Raw genomic sequence first — 22,378 nt, 5'->3', positions numbered from 1 at the left:
TTAGGGTTGGTATTAGGGTTAGGGTTGGCATTAGGGTTACGCTTGGGATTAGGGTTAGGTTTGGGATTAGGGTTAAGGTTAGGGTTGTGATTAGGGGTGTATTGGGATTAGGGTTAGGTTTGAGGTTAGGGTTGAGATTAGGATTAGGGGTGTGTTGGATTTAGGGTTTTGATTAGGGTTATGGTTAGGGTTGACATTAGGGTTGTTTTGGGGTAAGGGTTGTGATTATGGTTAGGGTTAGTGATTAGGATTATGGATGAGGTTGGGATTAGGGTTAGGGGTGTGTTGGGGTTAGGGTTGGAGCTAGAATTGGGGGGTTTCCACTGTTTAGGTACATCAGGGGGTCTCCAAACACGACAGCCAATTTTGCGCTCAAAAAGTCAAATGGTGCTCCCTCCCTTCTGAGCTCTGCCGTGCGCCCAAACAGTGGGTTACCCCCACATATGGTTCATCAGCGTACTCGGGATAAATTGGACAACAACTTCTGGGGTCCAATTTCTCTGGTTACCCTTGTGAAAATAAAAACTTGGGGGCTACAAAATCTTTTTTGTGGAAAAAAAAATATTTTTTATTTTCACGACTCTGCATTCTAAACTTCTGTGAAGCACTTGGGCATTCAAAGTTCTCACCACATATCTAGATAAGTTCCTTGGGGGGTCTACTACAGTTTAGGTACATCAGGGGCTCTGCAATCGCAACATAATGCCCACAGACCATTCTATCAAAGTCTGCATTCCAAAAAGGCGCTCCTTCCCTTCCGAGCTCTGCCGTGCGCCCAAACAGTGGTTTACCCCCACATATGGGGTACCAGCATACTCAGGACAAATTGGACAACAACTTTTGGGGTCCAATTTCTCTTGTTACCCTTGTGAAAATAAAAATTTGGTGGCTAAAAAATCTTTTTTGTGGAAAAAAAAAATATTTTTTATTTTCACGGCTCTGCATTATAAACTTCTGTGAAGCACTTGGGCATTCAAGGTTCTCACCACACATCTAGATAAGTTCCATGGGGGGTCTAGTTTCCAAAATGGGGTCACTTGTGGGGGATTTCTACTGTTTAGGCACATCAGGGGCTCTCCAAACGCGACATGGCGTCCGATCTCAATTCCAGCCAATTCTACATTGAAAAAGTAAAACGGCACTCTTTCTCTTCCAAGCTCTGCGGTGTGCCCAAACAGTGGTTTACCCCCACATATTGGGTATCGACGTACTCAGGAGAAATTGCACAACAACTTTAGTGGTCTAATTTCTCCTGTTACCCTTGTGAAAATAAGAATTTGTGGGCGAAAAGATCATTTTTGTGTCAACAAAAGCGATTTTTTATTTTCACGGCTCTACGTTATAAACTTCTGTGAAGCACTTGGGGGTTCAAAGTGCTCACCACACATCTAGATAAGTTCCTTAAGGGGTCTAGTTTCCAAAATGGTGTCACTTGTGGGGAGTTTCCACTGTTTAGGTACATCAGGGGCTCTCTAAAGTGACATGGTGTCCGATCTCAATTCCAGCCAATTCTGCATTGAAAAAGTCAAACAGCGCTCCTTCACTTCTAAGTTCTGCGGTGCGCCCTAACAGTGGTTTACCCCCACATATGGGGTATTGGCGTATTCAGGAGAAATTGCATAACAAAATTTATGGTTACATTTCTGTTTTTACACTTGTGAAAATAAAAAAAAATGGTTCTGAATTAAGATGTTTGCAAAAAAAAGTTAAATGTTCATTTTTTCCTTCCACATTGTTTCAGTTCCTGTGAAGCACGTAAAGGGTTAATAAACTTCTTGAATGTGGTTTTGAGAACCTTGAGGGGTGTAGTTTTTAGAATGGTGTCACACTTCGTTATTTTCTATCATATAGACCCCTCAAAATGACTTCAAATGTGATGTGGTCCCTAAAAAAAAAAAAATGGTGTTGTAAAAATGAGAAATTGCTGGTCAACTTTTAACCCTTATAACTCCCTAACAAAAAAAAATTTTGTTTCCAAAATTGTGCTGATGTAAAGTAGACATGTGGGAAATGTTATTTATTAACTTTGTCATGACATATCTCTCTGATTTAAGGGCATAAAAATACAAAGTTTGAAAATTGCAAAATTTTAAAAATTTTCGCCATATTTCCGTTTTTTTCATAAATAAATCGCAAGTAATATCGAAGAAATGTTACCACTAACATGAAGTACAATATGTCACGAAAAAACAATCTCAGAATCAGCGGGATCCGTTGAAGCGTTCCAGAGTTATAACCTCATAAAGTGACAGTGGTCAGAATTGCAAAAATTGGCCTGGTCATTAAGTACCAAATTGGCTCTGTCACTAAGGGGTTAAAAGTGACAAAGGTATAAGTCTAAGGTATATGGCTGTGAGCCACTGGATAGGTGCCTGAATGAGTTAACCGTGAGAAAGGGCGCGTGAATATGTATCAGGCTGGAGTCACACTCAGCGTAAGACAATACGGTCCGTATATTACGGCCGTAATACGCTGAAAAGTCCCCAAAATAGTGGTCCGTAGCTCCTCCGTAGGCAGGGTGTGTCAGCGTATTTTGCGCATGGCATCCTCCATATGTAATCCGTATGGCATCCGTACTGCGTGTTTTTCTCGCAGGCTTGCAAAACCAACATACGGATATACAAGGGATCCATGTGTGGAAAAAAAAAAAAAATATATACTATATATATATATATATATATATATATATATATATATATATATATATATATATATATATATATATATATATATATATATATATATATATATTTAGTATATTTTTCTTTTTAGTATATATATCTATATATATAATTGTCTAAGGGTTTTTCCGTCTGTCTGTCTGTCTTTCTGTCTGTCCTGGAAATCCCGGCTCTCTGATTGGTGGAGGCCGCCAGGCCTCGACCAATCAGCAACGGGCACAGCGACGATGATGTCATAAAGGACGTAGACATCTCACGTTTCTGATTCAGCGACGGGCACAGTATGGACGTAGATGTCATAATGGTTGCATGGCGACGATGATGTCATAAAGGTTGCCTCGACCAATCAGCGACGGGCACAGTGTGCCGCGAATTCTGGAATCATCATTGTCCATATACTACGGGGACATGCATAGTCTAGAATACCCGATGTGTTAGAATCGGGCCACAATCAAATATAAATATATATATATATATATATATATATATATATATATATATATATATATATATATATATATATATATATATATATATATATATATATATATATATATATACACACACACCTTCCTAAACCCGACATGATATGAGACATGGTTTACATACAGTAAACCATCTCATATCACCTTTTTTTTTGCATATTCCACACTACTAATGTTAGTAGTGTGTATATGCAAAATTTGGCCGTTCTAGCTATTAAATTTAAGGGTTAAATGGCGGAAAAAATTGGCGTGGGCTCCCGCGCAATTTTCTCCGCCAGAGTAGTAATGCCAGTGACTGAGGGCAGATATTAATAGCCTGGAGAGGGTCCATGGTTATTGGCCCCCCACTGGCTAAAAACATCTGCCCCCAGCCACCCCAGAAAAGGCACATCTGGAAGATGCGCCTATTCTGGCACTTGGCCACTCTCTTCCCATTCCCGTGTAGCGGTGGGATATGGGGTAATGATGGGTTAATGTTACCTTACTATTGTAAGGTGACATTAAGCCAAATTAATAATGGAGAGGCGTCAATTATGACACCTATCCATTATTAATCCAATAGTAGTAAAGGGTTTAAAAAAACAAACACAAATATATATCTATGTGTACACATTTATTCTACCTATTCTACTGTAAGCTGTCAGTGTGATTTTACTGTACACCGCACTGAATTACCGGCTTTTCTCTCTAACACCGCTGCGTATTTCTCGCAAGTCACACTGCTGGTCCGTGTGTAATCCATATTTTTCTGGCTTCCATAGACTTTCATTGGCGGTTTTTTTTTGCGCAATACGGTGACAAACGCAGCATGCTGCGATTTTCTACGGCCGTCTAAAGCCGTATAATACGGCAGATAGGAGCAGGGGCATAGAGAATAATTGGGACGTTTGTTAGGCGAGTTTTGCGGACGTATTTTCTGCACTCATACGTCCGTAAAACTCGCTAGTGTGACTCCAGCCTCAGAAGAATGAGCCCGAATATACCTCAGGGGAAAAAAAAAAAATATATATATATATATATATATATATATATATATATATATATATATATATATTTTTTTTTTTTTTTTTTTTTTTTTATTCTAGGTAGGTCATGAATATATGAAAGTATTTAATAAAAAATTCAGTTATATTTCGGTACAGTTTGAAAGGATACATGGCAGGTAAAAATGAGAGGCAGAGAAGGACCAAAAACATTAGAAAGGGGGTAGACAACAATCAATAGTATGAACCGCGGACAAAATAATACTCCTGCCGTGGAAACCTTATGGTGTTGGGGAGTAATTATCAAGTTTGAGGTAGTTTGAACTATCCAATGAATTGGCAATGAAGTGTTCCTGGATCGAGATATAGTAAACGGCTGCCAACACTAGCCACCTGAGCGTGAGCCAACGAGTGGACTGCAAACAGTATCCGCCGCTCTTGCTCATAGCATGATCAGGTACATCATAAAATGCCGATGGAGTGAATGAATGGGTTCCTACAGAAGGCAACCCAGTGCAAATGAGATCTGCAGAAGACAGGGAGAGCATCCGGAGTCAGGTTCAATGAAGCACAGGCAGCAGCACTTTTGCGTTCACAAATCACACATTATTATTTATTTATATAGCACCATTAATTCCATGGTGCTGTACATGAGAAAGGGGTTACATACAGGGTTATAGATATCATTTACAGGACACAAATTTACAAATGACAGACTGGTACAGAGGGGAGATGACCCTGTCCTTGCAGACTTACATTCTACACATCCAGCATGCTTCGCAGGAAAAAGGACACCTTTATGGGCTAAATCGGAAACTAGGAGCAGGCTCCAAATTGATTATCAAGTAGTATAAAATGACTGCAGGAACTAAAATTGTAACCTGAAACTTTGAGCAATATTTTTACAATTACATCAAGTTGTTAACACTAGAAAACTGGTGAAAAACACTTTGAATAGTCGCAACACTGTTTCGCAACATGGACTTGCTCAAAAAAATGTTTTAGCTATTAGATTAGGTTCACATGACTGATAGATATGAATGGCCGAGTGCGATCTGATAATCGGATGAAACTCGTGTATGCTGCAAGATGGGAGAGAAAAAAAATAAAAATCATACATGTGCACGGCCCATAACATGGAGATGAGTGCTACCAGTCAAAATGACGGTTAGCACTCATTCGATTTTTACGGTCATGTGCACAAACACATAGTGCCTGGTCATGCTGAGCGCTTCTGTATGGGGGCTGTCAGAATATGAAGGTTTGGCAAATAGCTACCAAATTTGTATGTTATGTTATAGGTTATGTACCTTGGTGCTGTCCTCCAAAGGAGATAAGATTTTTCATAGGAGGTGAAGGACATCTCTGAGCAACAGCCCTCCTGCACAGAAATAAAGAAAACAGATTTAACCACAAACGTTCAGACATGTTTCTATTACTTATGTTCAAAATAAATGTGGTAACGAACTAAATCTACAGTTTTTAGTAATTGTGCTGTTTTTCCCCCCTATCTAAAACAGTACATATTGGCTTTATACAACTAGACATAAGGTACCGTTACACTAAATAACTTACCAACGATCACGACCAGCGATACGACCTGGCCGTGATCTTTGGTAAGTCGTTGTGTGGTCGCTGGGGAGCTGTCACACAGACAGCTCTCTCCAGCGACCAGGGGAACGACTTCGGCATCGTTGAAACTGTCTTCAACGATGCCGAAGTCCCCAGGTAACCAGGGTAAATATTGGGTTACTAAGCGCAGAGCCGCGCTTAGTAACCCGATATTTACACTGGTTACCATTGTAAAAGTTTAAAAAAAAAAAAACAGTACATACTCACATTCCGATGTCTGTCACGTCCCCCGCCGGCGTCAGCTTCCCTGCACTGATTGTGTCAGCGCCGGCCGGCCGTAAATCAGAGCACAGTCCATCTACTGATCTGCAGTTTCAGGTAAATACACCCTGACCTTCCCTCATGCCTTGCACTTTAGCACTATACGCACCTTTCAGCCACTATATGGGTGGGCTTATTAGTCCTATTTAGGATCATAAGGGCCTTTGTATATTATGTTGTAGGCAGTTTTTTTTGCCACATACTTTTTACTACAAAGGCAACCTTTTTTGTATCCTCTGCTACAGTTCAGGCGTATGATTGCTTTTCATATATTTTTAGGTGTATTATCTATAGCCCACATATCTTAGATATACATTTTCTTTTGAGCTCTTATACAATATACATTCTTCTATTTGCCCACTGTGACATATGAATGACTTATCTAAACTGAATGTATTTTGAGTATGCACTATATACAGTTAGGGCCAGAAATATTTGGACAGTGACACAAGTTTTGTTATTTTAGCTGTTTACAAAAACATGTTCAGAAATACAATTATATATATAATATGGGCTGAAAGTGCACACTCCCAGCTGCAATATGATAGTTTCCACATCCAAATCGGAGAAAGGGTTTAGGAATCATAGCTCTGTAATGCATAGCGTCCTCTTTTTCAAGGGACCAAAAGTAATTGGACAATGGACTCTAAGGGCTGCAATTAACTCTGAAGGCGTCTCCCTCATTAACCTGTAATCAATGAAGTAGTTAAAAGGTCAGGGGTGGATTCCAGGTGTGTGGTTTTGCATTTGGAAGCTGTTGCTGTGAGCAGACAACATGCGGTCAAAGGAACTCTCAATTGAGGTGAAGCAGAACATCCTGAGGCTGAAAAAAAAGAAAAAATCCATCAGAGAGATAGCAGACATGCTTGGAGTAGCAAAATCAACAGTTGGGTACATTCTGAGAAAAAAGGAATTGACTGGTGAGCTTGGGAACTCAAAAAGGCCTGGGCGTCCACGGATGACAACAGTGGTGGATGATCGCCGCATACTTAATTTGGTGAAGAAGAACCCATTCACAACATCAACTGAAGTCCAGAACACTCTCAGTGAAGTAGGTGTATCTGTCTCTAAGTCAACAGTAAAGAGAAGACTCCATGACAGTAAATACAAAGGGTTCACATCTAGATGCAAACCATTCATCAATACCAAAAATAGACAGGCCAGAGTTAAATTTGCAGAAAAACACCTCAAGAAGCCAGCTCAGTTCTGGAAAAGTATTCTATGGACAGATGAGACAAAGATCAACCTATACCAGAATGATGGGAAGAAAAAAGTTTGGAGAAGAAAGGGAACGGCACATGATCCAAGGCACACCACATCCTCTGTAAAACATGGTGGAGGCAACGTGATTGCATGGGCATGCATGGCTTTCAATGGCACTGGGTCACTTGTGTTTATTGATGACATAAGAGCAGACAAGAGTAGCCGGATGAATTCTGAAGTGTACCGGGATATACTTTCAGCCCAGATTCAGCCAAATGCTGCAAAGTTGATTGGACGGCGCTTCATAGTACAGATGGACAATGACCCCAAGCATACAGCCAAAGCTACCCAGGAGTTCATGAGTGCCAAAAAGTGGAACATTCTGCAATGGCCAAGTCAATCTCCAGATCTAAACCCAATTGAGCATGCATTTCACTTGCTCAAATCCAGACTTAAGACGGAAAGACCCACAAACAAGCAAGACCTGAAGGCTGCGGCTGTAAAGGCCTGGCAAAGCATTAAGAAGGAGGAAACCCAGCGTTTGGTGATGTCCATGGGTTCCAGACTTAAGGCAGTGATTGCCTCCAAAGGATTTGCAACAAAATATTGAAAATAAAAATATTTTGTTTGGGTTATGTTAATTTGTCCAATTACTTTTGACCTCCTAAAATGTGGAGTGTTTGTAAAGAAGTGTGTACAATTCCTACATTTTCTATCAGATATTTTTGTTCAACCCTTCAAATTAAACGTTACAATCTGCACTTGAATTCTGTTGTAGAGGTTTCATTTCAAATCCAATGTGGTGGCATGCAGAGCCCAACTCGCGAAAAATTATGTCACTGTCCAAATATTTCTGGCCCTAACTGTATGTGCTTGTAATTTATTAGCTATTGTGTCTAATTGATATTCGTTTGGCTACGTTTAATATACCTTGTTAACTCATGTTTATTTAGGCTCGGTCCTGTCTATTTTTTGTGTATTTGCAATTTCTGGGATCACTTGATTGTTTAGAAGGTTTTTGGTGTATTTCTCCTGTGCAGACAGTATATTCTGTCACATGTATCTCCACTGACTGCTATTGGACTTGTTTAGAATTTTTTATGTGTATTAATAAAATTTAGTGTTTTTATTGGCACAAAGCTTCCGTTTCTTCTCTATTTTGATATATTGTGCAATTTGGAAGTGCCCTTGATATAGGCCTCTGTTTTGGGACTTTATCTAAACCAACGAAATGACATCATAACTCATTAATGTAGGCAGAACATATGAAAAAACTGCAAACTGCAAGCAAACATACAAAGAATAATAAAGTGAAAATAAATAAATTCCCAAATATATAAAAGTATATAAAGCATATAAAACAAATCATTGTCAAACTCCAAATACATATATAGAATCTTAATAATATGCACAAAATGTATCCCAGAAATAAAAAAAAAAAAAAAAAAAAAAACACACACAAACATACCCCTTACTATAAAATCAAACAAGATTAATTTGACCGATATCAATACATGTAGAGTGGAAAAATATTAATGGGAAAATTGTTTTTTTTTTTTTTTATAAAGAACACAAAAAAAAAAAGGTACCCTTTCAATATTCAATCACTAATAAATATCTCTAATGTATAAATCAATAGTTTTCCATTTATTTCACAGTTTTAAAGAGCATATTTTATAAAAGTTATACATTTTCCAATTCCACAAAAAAGTGTATTTTGATGTCCACTAACATGTAGTATGACTTCATGGAGAGAGGAAGTATATTCAATCAACACATCTGGGATGTCTAGAGAATAAAAGAGACGTTTAGAGAGGAAAACAGGCGATTAAATTCATGTAATGTAATTGATTTTGTAGTCCCTGTTCAAACCATTGGGAGATAGTGAATACATTATTAGATGCAGTGATACTTCATTGCTGCTTCCATTTCATTTTAAAGGAGAAAGGACACTCAATTGCCCAAGTGAAACAAGATCGGTTGCGTGCCCATGATAAGTTATAGCAGTGTTTTGGAAGCAACACATTTGCACTGCGTTGTATATTACAAGCACAGTGAATGTTCTTTATAGAAAACTCATGCCCATTGTGCTTCTATTTACACAGCGTAAACTCACACAAGGTAAGAGGAGATTAAAGGCCCCTTCACATTAAGCGACGCTGCAGCGATACCGACAACGATCCGGATCGCTGCAGCGTCGCTGTTTGGTCGCTGGAGAGCTGTCACACAGACCGCTCTCCAGCGACCAACGATCCCGAAGTCCCCGGGTAACCAGGGTAAACATCGGGTTACTAAGCGCAGGGCCGCGCTTAGTAACCCGATGTTTACCCTGGTTACCGGCGTAAAAGTAAAAAAAAAAAAAAAAAAAAAAAAACACTACATACTTACCTACCGCTGCCTGTCCCCGGCGCTGTGCTTCTCTGCACTCCTCCTGTACTGGCTGTGAGCACAGCTGACCGACGCTCACAGCCAGTACAGGAGTGCAGAGCACAGCGCCGGGGACAGACAGCGGAAGGTAAGTATGTAGTGTTTTTTTTTTTTACTTTTACGCTGGTAACCAGGGTATACATCGGGTTACTAAGCGCGGCCCTGCGCTTAGTTACCCGATGTTTACCCTGGTTACCAGTGAAGACATCGCTGGATCGGTGTCACACACGCCGATCCAGCGACGAAATAAAGTTCTGGACTTTGTTCAGCGACCAACGATCTCCCAGCAGGGGCCTGATCGTTGGTCGCTGTCACACATAACGATTTCCTTAACGATATCGTTGCTACGTCACAAAAAGCAACGATATCGTTATGTGTTAAGGTACCTTAAGAGGAGATGACCCTCCGCTAGCTGAAATAAAAACTCTGTCACCTCCATCAATGCTTTCAAACGGGTTCTCCCTGGTGATTTAAATAAGGCACTGAATGAATTGTCCAAGAGGATCCCGACATGCTGGCCTTGTAGAGGTACAAGGAATTGACTTCCAGTCTGCTCCACCGCCAGTAACATTTGCATTTGATGACAGTGCTTTTTCACTACCGGTCCAGGCCCCTTGGATCACCTCCCTTCCTAGATGAGCCCCCCACCTCATGGGGATCGCATTCGTGGTCACAACTCGTGTGATAGCCACAACCCAGGGAACTCTCTGGACAGGTTTGATCCATTTAACCACCACAGAAGGGATTCTACTGCTCATGGGGATAGAGTCATTTTGCCTTCCAGGTGAACACCCAACCCCTCTCTCAAGGGAAAATAAGTTGTACAACACATCCCTTTGCAAAGTTCTGGAATGGAATTGGGCCCACAGAACTGCTGGAAAAGCACTATGTCAAAGTACCCAAGAGGGACATGGCACTCCCAAGGGACATGGAGGGGACCTCTATAGCTTTTTACATCTGGCAATGGATCTTTTCTGTTTTAGTAACTGGGATTAGATACTCCTGCACTTCCAAGTTCAACATACGGTAAAAGCCACATAAACTCTTCAGGGGGTACTAATCTGAATTTTCTTAGATTCAGTAAGCAGCCCAGGCCCACTAGGGTAGCCATCACCTCTTCTAGCTGATTTCTACATTTGTGAACTGACTCGTCTAACATCAGGAAATCATACAGATATTGGATGATTAAGACATCTTTTTCCCCCAGAGATGAGCCATTACTTCCACAACAACGTTCATGAAGACCCTAGGGGCTACCACCAGAAATAACCGTGAAAAAGCAATTTTATTGCAGATTTGCATGGATTCCATTTTAAAGGACTGCACCTTCAGGAACTTGTCTAGAGCCTTCAGATAGTTCTGAAGACGCAGTCTGATTCGGTTATTAGAAAGAGATGGGAGTAAAACCCCCTCCCTCTTTCAGACTCCGGGACTTCCAGGACAGCTTTCTGAACTGGATCCAGGACTTCTGTCTCTAGTGCCAATTACTCTTTCAGGGAAGAATCAACACAAATTTTTCTCGCAGAACCAACTGGAACTCTAGTCTTAATCCTGATTCAATCAGGTTGAGGATCCAATTACTGGCCGAAATGCTCTCCCAGGCAGGGAAGAAGGAAGAAAGCTTTCCTCCAACCTGGGCTGGGAGTCCCTGACCCAATTTTCTGGCCTCCTGGAAAGAGGTTCCGAACATAAAGTCTCTACCTTTCCTTCTACGATATTTCCATTTGTCCTGCTCCCTGGAACCTAGAGAGCTTCCGTCAGACAGACTTCCTTCTTCAGAAGTATCGTCTGTAGTTAGGCATAGATAGTTTGGGGAACCCCTTCTTGCATCTCCTGCCTTCTCCAGGATCTCGTCAGTGTCTGCATCAGGGACATCAGACGCTGAGAGGGGGATGATGGGACAGGGAGCGTAACGCTCCCCCTCTCATCAATGCGGTCAACTGTATCAGCATCCAGCAGATACAGTTGAACTTGCGATGACAGGCGAGGGGCCCACTGCTGGCACTGGGCTCCCTGCCTGCTCAGGGGCGTCATAGCAGCCGGGTGGCAGAACAGGGAGATAGATCCTCCCTTCTCTGCCTGTGAGTGTAATTATATGGGCACGCTGTTCACGCCGATACAGTTACAGTAGCATGGCTCCGGGTGAGGCCCCTCAGAGAGCGGAGCACGGGGAGCGACCGCCCCCCATGACCCCCCCCAGTAGCTATGCTACTGCTGGCACTGAGGCATCCAATATGCAGGGGGCAGCGGCATTCCTAAGTGGAATGGTGTCCAAGATGTCATTCCTTGCCACCCTGTCCTTTAACTGGGATTCAAGCCTATCCAAATAGATCATAAAGGACATGGTCAAACACGTCGCTGCTACTGCCGGTTTCAAAGCTCCCGCTGATGTCTGCCACGTACCCTTAAGAAAGGTGTCCGCTATCCATACGATTTCTCAATGCCCCCATATCAAAGGGTAGAGAAGCTCTTTTAGAAACCTTAATCATTGCGACTAAGTTTAGGGGGCTTTGTCCCATAATGACAGACAGGTCATCGACGGGGTACTTTCTCTTGAAAGAAGGGGGCAGGGTGCCCCTCCTTTCTGCCTCTTCCATTCTCTCTGCACTAAAGCCCGGATTCCTTCATTTTAAACGGAAGGATCTTCGGTACCTCTGATCTAGGCCTTGGAACATTATATCTCCTGCACTGATTTCTCAGGGCTACTGTCCATAACGCCCACAGTGTATCTGACTGATTTTACCAGTCTATCCACCTCTTCTTGTGGGAAACAACGGCGCCCTGCTTCACTATCTGAAGATAAGGCCGACGAGGAGGAACCACCCGAGTCATAACCGTAGTCTGATTTAAAGGAATTGTCTGATGCTGTGGAGACCTCCCTAACACATTTATCTCTCTTCCCTTTCTGCAGTTCTCAGAGAGGGATATAAGGGACTCCTTAACATCTGCTTCTATGATGGCCCTTAAGTTGATGGTACAGCTAGGAAGGGGGGGTCTATTCCATTACTGTCTGCTCTATACAGGATTGACAGCGCATCTTCTGACAGGAGTCTGGCAATAAGGTTTCACACAAAGCACATTCTTTGTGATTGGCTTTGGTCACACACTTCTTTCCATGGCAATAAATCACAAGAAAGAAGGTGACACTACATTACCAAATATCACTTACCACCTTGACGCAATGAAATGATACCGGTTTAAAGGAAGGACACGTTTCAGCCACAAGATCATCCCTGGAAGTTGACTGAATCTGCTCTCTTGGCGACCCCCGTCTCTCCGTGGACCAGTTGCCCCATCCACTGACAAGGGGACGCATCCGCTCCACTCGCTCCCGGGGCTTCGCAAGCTGCTGCTCCAAATCTGTCTCCATAATGCTAAAGAGGACAGGTGAGCTAGGAAGTCCTGAGCAGAGGTGCCAGCTTACCTATGTGCTCCCCAGTAACCCAGTCTCTGAGTCACATGGCTCGAGTCCATCTTTGACAAGCATCTTGGCATCGTCATCCGCATGACCCCCTCAGACAGAATGCCTCCCTGCATCATCCACACACCCTCCAGAGTGTCTTTCTGTCTGGTGTGATCGCTCTCTGGGCACGTTCTTATCATGACATCGGCTGCATCACAGGCCTCGTCATACCAACCGCCTCCCAGCCTAGTCATCAAGGAGCAAGACATTTCCAGCTTCAGTCACACTACACATAGTTGCGGGGAGGGTATCCAGGACAGGGCAGGCACTGCAAATGCTTGCTGACTCCTGAGCCACACCAGAGCCGTCCATCACCAGTTAGGAGATACAGCTCACCTTGTGTCCGCACAAGAGTGAAAGACCCCTTGTACCCACGGTGTCGCTTACAGGAATCCTGCACCAGCCAAGGTAGAGACGGGATCCCTGCTTGAGCCAGCCGGCCAGGTCTGGGAAAGAAACTTACTTCTAAAAATCACAGGAAGCCTGTACCAGGTTCCCTCGTCAAGAACAGGAAACCAACTGATGCCTGGGAGAGGAGCTGCCCTTTTTAGCCCGTAGGTTTCCTGTCCTTGGTGGGCAGACCCCCTATCTCGCGGTGCCGTCATGAGTGATTTATAAAAATTTATTTGCATGTTTGCACTTGTACATGTTCTGCCTATGTTAATGATTATGATGTAATTTTCTTTATAATGTTGCTCCACAATTGACAAAAACCTAAGATGGGCTGAAACATCTTGTGTGGATTTCCATGCATTGGATAAAAAGGAGCATTATTCAACACGAGTGCCATGTTGCACCCTAAACTCAAACTCCAACTAACAAATCACAGGAAGCAGTCACTTGCCCCAACAATATCCTCCAACTATGGGCTAGTCCCAAATAACTATCTTACCTCAACATAATTACCTAAACTACAGTAAACTATGACCAACACTATACATTACCACTAGTGATGAGCAAGCATAAAATGCTCGAGTGCTCGATACTCAATCAAGAAGGTCGGACACTCGGACAGACTCAGGGCTCAACTCGAGGAGTAATGAATATAATGGAAGTCAATGGGAAAGGCTAGCATGAATTCTGATCTGGGAGGTTCAGAAAGGGTAAAAAAAAAAAAAACGCTGCAATGGATGGAAACAGCATGGGGAAGATAAGATGCCTGGATGATTCTCTGACACCCAGGTCGCTCCTGGGGACAATTACTCCACTTTCATGGACTGACAAGAAAACATACAAAAGCTAAGACAGCTAAGCTAAGAATTGATTATACAGGAAAAAAAAATATAATCTATAATGACTTGTATAAAAGGCAAAAATAAAAAATAAAAATGGCCTCCTCCACCCCTTAATAGCCAGGCCATCTCTTACTGTATTTCCCCGTTACCTATGACTACAGTAGATGACAGAGAAGGAAATAAAACTACACCCACTGGCAAATGCAATTTTATTATCTTGGCATGTATGACATGGTCAGACACATCCTGTTTAATTTATGGAGGAAGGACTCAAAACGCACAATGCCTATGCGGACAATACAAGAACTGCCAAAAGAAGAGGGACTCGGATACATCCTGTATTATACATAAAGGAGGACCTCATACACATTGTGTTTAAATTGATAGGTAGGAGGACTCAGTCTCATAAAGCCTATGCACCATGACACTGGACTATGCTGGGAAACATACTGGAAGCATCATCAGCCATCCAACCGAGCATCTGTTGGCACTTTTCTGGCTTCAAGATTGGTGTCTCACGCTCTGCTAATGGGACAGGAAGATGGGTCTCATGGATGGGCATGTTTGTTGTGCTTCCGCAGCAGGCACAGTTTCACCTGGCCTATGGCCTCTCCATGCACCATTAGCAGCACTTCTATTTCCCTGTCCCTTATACACACCTTGCGCATTTAAAAATTAGGTATAAAATATATGCTGCAAACTTTCCAGAATTAATAGGGAAAAGAAAATACTTTATGTAGCTCTGAAAAGGACTTTTGTTTTCAGGATGCGGCAGTAGTATACCTACTTAAGGCCTGTAAGGCAATAAACCCTGCTTATATGGCTCTAACCAAAGCCCATCACTACACTGAACGCAGGTAACAGTGGTCTTACTGGAGAATGGAGACATTTGGAATGCAATGTATACATCACAAGAGACATGGGGCATATACATTACAGGAGACACGGGGGGGGGAAATGGGGGCACATAGCATGCTAACGCCATCCACAAACCTGCGTCCTATGCACCTAGCCAGTGTCCGGATGTAACCCTTCATTACACGTGCTGCAGTGTTCAGTAGTGAATGCTGCGTGCTCACAAGGCAAGGAGAAATTACAGTACTGCCGTCCCAGAGATTCTAACCAATGGCCAGAGAAAAGGTCATTGCGGGCAATAAATGACCCCAGATTCCCCACCCCTGGTATACAGGGACATGCCATTATATGGCTTGATAAGTTCAAGCTCCTGGCAGGAGGGGGATGAAACTTTTAATATGATTTTTGTTTCGAGAATTCACTGCTTAGAGATACACTGGCAAGTTAATTCCCATATTTTGATTTTCTTTAGATGAATTTGTAAGAAAAATGATACAGGAAAGAAATATATCTTGGTACCGTGTTAGCCAGTGGATAGAAAAATATTTAGAATTGAGAGTCCTCAGTGGTTGATACCTTTTAATGGCTAACTGAAAGTTCAGTTAGCCATTAAAAGGTATCAACCACTGAGGACTCTCAATTCTAAATATTTTTAAGAAAAATGAACTATTCTCCCATTATATTACATGGAGCAATGTGTAAAATTCTTTAAGATGTCGGCACCAGGCTCCACTTCACCACGTCGATGCTATATACAGTCCGCTTCCTCCTCAGCCTTGGAATCTCCCAGAGAAGAGAATCTCACAGCTCGATAGTGAAGTGAAAGTAGAACATGCATTGCCGTAATACTAATGGAAATAATCCAATTTGCCAATGACATTTGAGAAACAGCTTACAATTCCATCTTTTGTCAATTGTTTATATTTTTTCATAACCAATAGATTGTCTTTGAAATTTGATGGTGTCGTATAGTTGTTTACATGCTCATCTTAGGGCATAATGGTTTAGAGGGTCCAGGAACCCAGCCCTCTTGTGATCTGCTTATCATTAGGGGACCTGGAGGCAAACTTCACATTCCAAAAATAATACACTACAAGTTGAAGAAGCATTACTTACAGAAACTGCCCACCCTGTGAGAAACCCATGCCATTGTAGCCATTCTGAAGTCCGGGGTCCTTTGCCAGCTGCTCACAAACCATGGCCAGTTGTTTATTCACATTCAGAAAGAAGCTGTTCTCCATGTCCTGGGGACAAAGGAAAACAAAGTGTCAAGTTTGGGAAAAAGGCTCATTTGTCACGTAGCAATCATGAAAACGGACAGCGCTCACTTATCAAGCAAAAAGTGCCATGATGTATTAGAAAATGGAAAAGTGACACAAGTAATGTTACAAAGCTAAAGTGGGTTTGTGAGAACAAGCGCTTTTAGGTAGAGACATGAGACATGTATGAAGTTAGCGCACCTTCATTTATTATGTGTGGAAGTCTCAGCTTGGATGATCGTTGTAGTCAGAAGTGCGATCTACTCACACACTAGAAAGGAAACCTGTCATTTAAAAAAATTGCTAACCTGCAGCTATGGGGTTAAAAGGGACTGTCAGCACAGAATGATTGCCAAAACAAAGTACAGGCGCTCGGTGCTTCACGGCATGGCCAGTCATTTATATACACCTTCCCCCCTGCTTGGTTTCTATTTCCACCCTTCCCTGGCCCTATGAAGCCAGAGCTGTCAATAAAAAAAAAAAAGTGGTGGGGTGGAGATAGAAGGGGAAAATAAGCAGGTGGGAAGGTGTATATAAATAATTGGCCTCACCATGATGAACGGTGCGGTGGGACTTAGTATGAACAGACTAATGGTGTTCTGAAGCTGTGCAGCCGTCGCACTGAAAGCCCGGCTACAGGGAGGAAATGAATTGCACTCTTCCCAGCAGCCTCCGGCTTTCAGTCAGAGAAGTAGCCGGTGTGGCTTCAGTCATCGCTCAGTACATAACCTCTCTTCAACATTGACTGACAGTAAGTGCATCCGGCAGTGCATCAGTACAGGGTCAGTGCCTGCCGGGGCATGGACACATGCATCATTCACTGTGTATTGAGTGGAGACTGAAGCCGCACCTTTATGACTGAAATCTGGAGGCTCCTGGGGGGAATAAAGTTCATTCCCTCCCGGTAGTCAGGCTCTCAGTGCAGTAGACCCATGGCTTCAGAACTCCATTAAAAGTACAGATTAACCCCATATCTGCTCTACTTTTATTTTTACATAACAGGTTCCATTTAAACAGTATGCGTTACCAGATTTCACAGTGTAGACTGCATACATTATTAAATAGTTCCACTGAGGCTGATACACTTTGAAAATCCATGTTATATTGGATTTATCTTGCGGATACTAGAAAGAGCATTTTTTTAAATCCAGGTCTAGTTATTATTCAGCAGAAAAGCTTTCAGAAAGGATTATTCAGCCGTTCTAGAATGTAAGGTCAAAGCAAGTCTGCCAGCCTCATCAGGTCTAAAATCTGTTTAATAATGAATGCAGTATGTATTGTGGAATGGGGTGATTGGATTTAAAGTGGTTCTTCTGTGGATGTACGAGAAAGGTTTGTTTTTTTCAGTCAGACACTTGAGCTTTCAAACATTTTTTGGAGAATAACACAATCACAAAATGGTAGGAAGGTGGTCATGACCAAGTAGGTAGGTTAGCCCCCTATGAGTAAGCATACAGGGTTATTGTGTACTCACTTTTCAAGGCAGTTAATCCGTTTGTAAAGTTCCAACTTAAGCATTAATTGTTGGTCTCTTTACTTTTTTTTTTTTTTTTTTTATGATGCGATCATGTAGATAAGTAGCATATATGAACGCTGCACTTTAAGAAGAAGTGTGTCTATGGCTCTGTTCACATTAGAGATGGAGGCTGTTGCCTCCTGATGGGGTAGGAGTCTTCCAAAGCCCAACAGATTTCCAAAAATGTACACCATGGCAGAAATCATAGCAAACATCTACGCCAACTAGTACCTTTTGGCATTTCATGTTACCCTTGTACCATCTGATAGGTTTTTTTAAGTCTCGGTTTACCCATGTATTTCCAGGAGGAATATCTACGTTCTAAGTAAAAGTGCTCCGGCATTTTTATTCCATAAGGAATACGAGTATAAAGAGAAAGCGACCTGTCAGGAGAGGCGGCGGGTCCTCCGTACACTAGGTAGCATACAATGATCACTAATCGGACAGCGGTGGCCCTGCGGTGGTGGATATGATGCAGATAGGAATGTGTGTGCCCCTTTACACTGCGAAGTCACTCCCTCCTTACGTGCTACATTCCCCATGTAAAATAACATACTCACCTCGCACACCGTCCCAGCGATGGTGCCGTTAGGCCTCAGTGACATTCTTATGCCAGTCGGCGGCCACTCATGGGCTGTGCTCTCACCTTCTTTGGACGTCTGAGATTCATTAAAGTGTAAGTGAAGTTGTCCATCGCCGTCAGTGATTGGCTGCAGCGGTCACGTGACATTACATCTCGCTATCCCAGGTGCTGACAGCGCTGCAATGTCGCCGGTGGGGGAGGCATCACTTATCTTTATTTTACACTGGTGAACACAATATAAGAAGGCGCTGTCCTGGAAGCGTCACGTGGGCTCTGCCCCAGATCCACAGTACGATCGGACATCGTGATGCCGTCACACTCATCACTATGAGAAGCGAAGAGACCTGACCCGTCACCCAGCTACATGGCATGTCCTACCAGCACCCACCATAGAATGCAGGGCGCGGCGCACACAGGCACCCTCACCACTCCGCATGGCTCCTCTCACCTCAGCAATAGTGTTCCCTATCTTCAGGGACAGGACATATATTCCAGGGACTTGCTGCTCCACCATCTTCTTAATCCCGCCCATACTGAAGGGGTTGCAGCAAGAGTCACCTGAAAACACATGTTATGGTAAGGAAGGCAGTAATGAAGAGGAACCTGCGCCACAGAGAACTCCCACACTCTTACCCATTCCGTGCCAGATCACCAATGGCAGCGGATCTTTGCTATCCTGAAAGGCCTCCCCGCAAAACACCACGATCCCGAGCACAAAGATCGCCAGCCTCACCCGCTCCATGTTACCGGAGCACCTGACTAGCGACACTTCCTGTTGTGGTCATATGATGCGGACACGTGTTATGTGGGCGGGGCAAAGTAACTGATAGGAACGGTGACGGCGGCTATCGGTGTACAGCTGTAAGGGCCACGGCCGCCTGTCAGCGTTACTATCAGTGCGCGCCCTGCAAGAGTCCTCCTGTAACACAGAATAAACGGGTGCCCCCATAACGGTGACTGCCGGGGGTTCCTGTAACCGTGACACCAGGGTACTTCCATAATAGTGACAGTCAAGAAGCTCCCATAACTGTGACGGCCGGGGGGCTCACATACACAGTCCCGCAGGGACAGGCAGGGTGCCTATATAACTGATACCCACAGGGACAGGCAGGGTGCCTATATAACTGATACCCACAGGGACAGGCAGGGTGCCTATATAACAGATACCCACAGGAACAGGCAGGGTGCCTATATAACTGATACCCACAGGGACAGGCAGGGTGCCTCTATAACAGTGACACCCACAGGAACAGGCAGGGTGCCTATATAGCAGTGACACCCACAGTGCCAGGCAGGGTGCCTCTATAACAGTGACACCCACAGGGACAGGCAGGGTGCCTATATAACAGTGACACCCACAGGGACAGGCAGGGTGCCTATATAACAGTGACACCCACAGGGACAGGCAGGGTGCCTATATAGCAGTGACACCCACAGTGCCAGGCAGGGTGCCTCTATAACAGTGACAGGCAGGGTGTCTATATAACAGTGACAGGCAGGGTGCCTATATAACAGTGATACCCACAGGAACAGGCAGGGTGCCTATATAACAGTGACACCCACAGGGACAGGCAGGGTGCCTCTATAACAGTGACACCCACAGGGACAGGCAGGGTACCTATATAGCAGTGACACCCACAGTGCCAGGCAGGGTGCCTCTATAACAGCGACAGTCAGGGTGTCTATATAACAGTGACAGGCAGGGTGCCTATATAGCAGTGATACCCACAGTGACAGGCAGGGTGCCTCTATAACAGTGACACCCACAGTGCCAGGCAGGGTGCCTATATAGCAGTGATACCCACAGTGACAGGCAGGGTGCCTCTATAACAGTGACACCCACAGTGCCAGGCAGGGTGCCTATATAGCAGTGATACCCACAGTGACAGGCAGGGTGCCTCTATAACAGTGACACCCACAGTGCCAGGCAGGGTGCCTATATAACAGTGACACCCACAGTGACAGGCAGGGTGCCTATATAACAGTGACACCCACAGGGACAGGCAGGGTGCCTATATAACAGTGATACCCACAGTGCCAGGCAGGGTGCCTATATAACAGTGACACCCACAGGGACAGGCAGGGTGCCTCTATAACAGTGACACCCACAGGGACAGGCAGGGTGCCTATATAGCAGTGACACCCACAGTGCCAGGCAGGGTGCCTCTATAACAGCGACAGTCAGGGTGTCTATATAACAGTGACAGGCAGGGTGCCTATATAGCAGTGATACCCACAGTGACAGGCAGGGTGCCTCTATAACAGTGACACCCACAGTGCCAGGCAGGGTGCCTATATAGCAGTGATACCCACAGTGACAGGCAGGGTGCCTCTATAACAGTGACACCCACAGTGCCAGGCAGGGTGCCTATATAGCAGTGATACCCACAGTGACAGGCAGGGTGCCTCTATAACAGTGACACCCACAGTGCCAGGCAGGGTGCCTATATAACAGTGACACCCACAGTGACAGGCAGGGTGCCTATATAACAGTGACACCCACAGGGACAGGCAGGGTGCCTATATAACAGTGATACCCACAGTGCCAGGCAGGGTGCCTATATAACAGTGACACCCACAGGGACAGGCAGGGTGCCTCTATAACAGTGACACCCACAGGGACAGGCAGGGTGCCTATATAGCAGTGACACCCACAGTGCCAGGCAGGGTGCCTCTATAACAGCGACAGTCAGGGTGTCTATATAACAGTGACAGGCAGGGTGCCTATATAGCAGTGATACCCACAGTGACAGGCAGGGTGCCTCTATAACAGTGACACCCACAGTGCCAGGCAGGGTGCCTATATAGCAGTGATACCCACAGTGACAGGCAGGGTGCCTCTATAACAGTGACACCCACAGTGCCAGGCAGGGTGCCTATATAGCAGTGATACCCACAGTGACAGGCAGGGTGCCTCTATAACAGTGACACCCACAGTGCCAGGCAGGGTGCCTATATAACAGTGACACCCACAGTGACAGGCAGGGTGCCTATATAACAGTGACACCCACAGGGACAGGCAGGGTGCCTATATAACAGTGATACCCACAGTGCCAGGCAGGGTGCCTATATAACAGTGACACCCACAGGGACAGGCAGGGTGCCTCTATAACAGTGACACCCACAGGGACAGGCAGGGTGCCTATATAGCAGTGACACCCACAGTGCCAGGCAGGGTGCCTCTATAACAGCGACAGTCAGGGTGTCTATATAACAGTGACAGGCAGGGTGCCTATATAGCAGTGATACCCACAGTGACAGGCAGGGTGCCTCTATAACAGTGACACCCACAGTGCCAGGCAGGGTGCCTATATAGCAGTGATACCCACAGTGACAGGCAGGGTGCCTCTATAACAGTGACACCCACAGTGCCAGGCAGGGTGCCTATATAGCAGTGATACCCACAGTGACAGGCAGGGTGCCTCTATAACAGTGACACCCACAGTGCCAGGCAGGGTGCCTATATAACAGTGACACCCACAGTGACAGGCAGGGTGCCTATATAACAGTGACACCCACAGGGACAGGCAGGGTGCCTATATAACAGTGATACCCACAGTGCCAGGCAGGGTGCCTATATAACAGTGATACCCACAGGGACAGGCAGGGTGCCTATATAACAGTGACACCCACAGTGCCAGGCAGGGTGCCTATATAACAGTGACACCCACAGTGACAGGCAGGGTGCCTATATAACAGTGACACCCACAGGGACAGGCAGGGTGCCTATATAACAGTGATACCCACAGTGCCAGGCAGGGTGCCTATATAACAGTGACACCCACAGGGACAGGC

General features: G+C 44.4%; 1 protein-coding gene across 2 annotated transcripts in view; it reads right to left on the bottom strand.

The window, feature by feature from the left end:
* PPT1 (palmitoyl-protein thioesterase 1) overlaps positions 1–19,363 on the bottom strand; it is a 46,320-nt gene extending 26,957 nt beyond the window's left edge. For both annotated transcript variants that reach the window (XM_069757155.1, XM_069757156.1), the window contains exons 1-4: positions 19,217–19,363; positions 19,032–19,141; positions 16,342–16,469; positions 5,460–5,530 (exon numbers count right to left, since the gene is read on the bottom strand). In XM_069757155.1, the coding sequence (XP_069613256.1) occupies positions 5,460–5,530; positions 16,342–16,469; positions 19,032–19,141; positions 19,217–19,325 (418 nt within the window). In that variant the 5' untranslated portion in view covers positions 19,326–19,363. The remainder of the gene's footprint in view (positions 1–5,459; positions 5,531–16,341; positions 16,470–19,031; positions 19,142–19,216) is intronic.
* Positions 19,364–22,378: the final 3,015 nt, after the last annotated feature.

The sequence above is a fragment of the Ranitomeya imitator genome, chromosome 3 (assembly GCF_032444005.1).
Source record: "Ranitomeya imitator isolate aRanImi1 chromosome 3, aRanImi1.pri, whole genome shotgun sequence".
In the NCBI taxonomy this organism is placed as follows: Eukaryota; Metazoa; Chordata; class Amphibia; order Anura; family Dendrobatidae; genus Ranitomeya; species Ranitomeya imitator.
The sequence above is the reverse complement of the archived record's forward strand: the minus strand, read 5'-3'. Positions and strand labels throughout refer to the sequence as shown.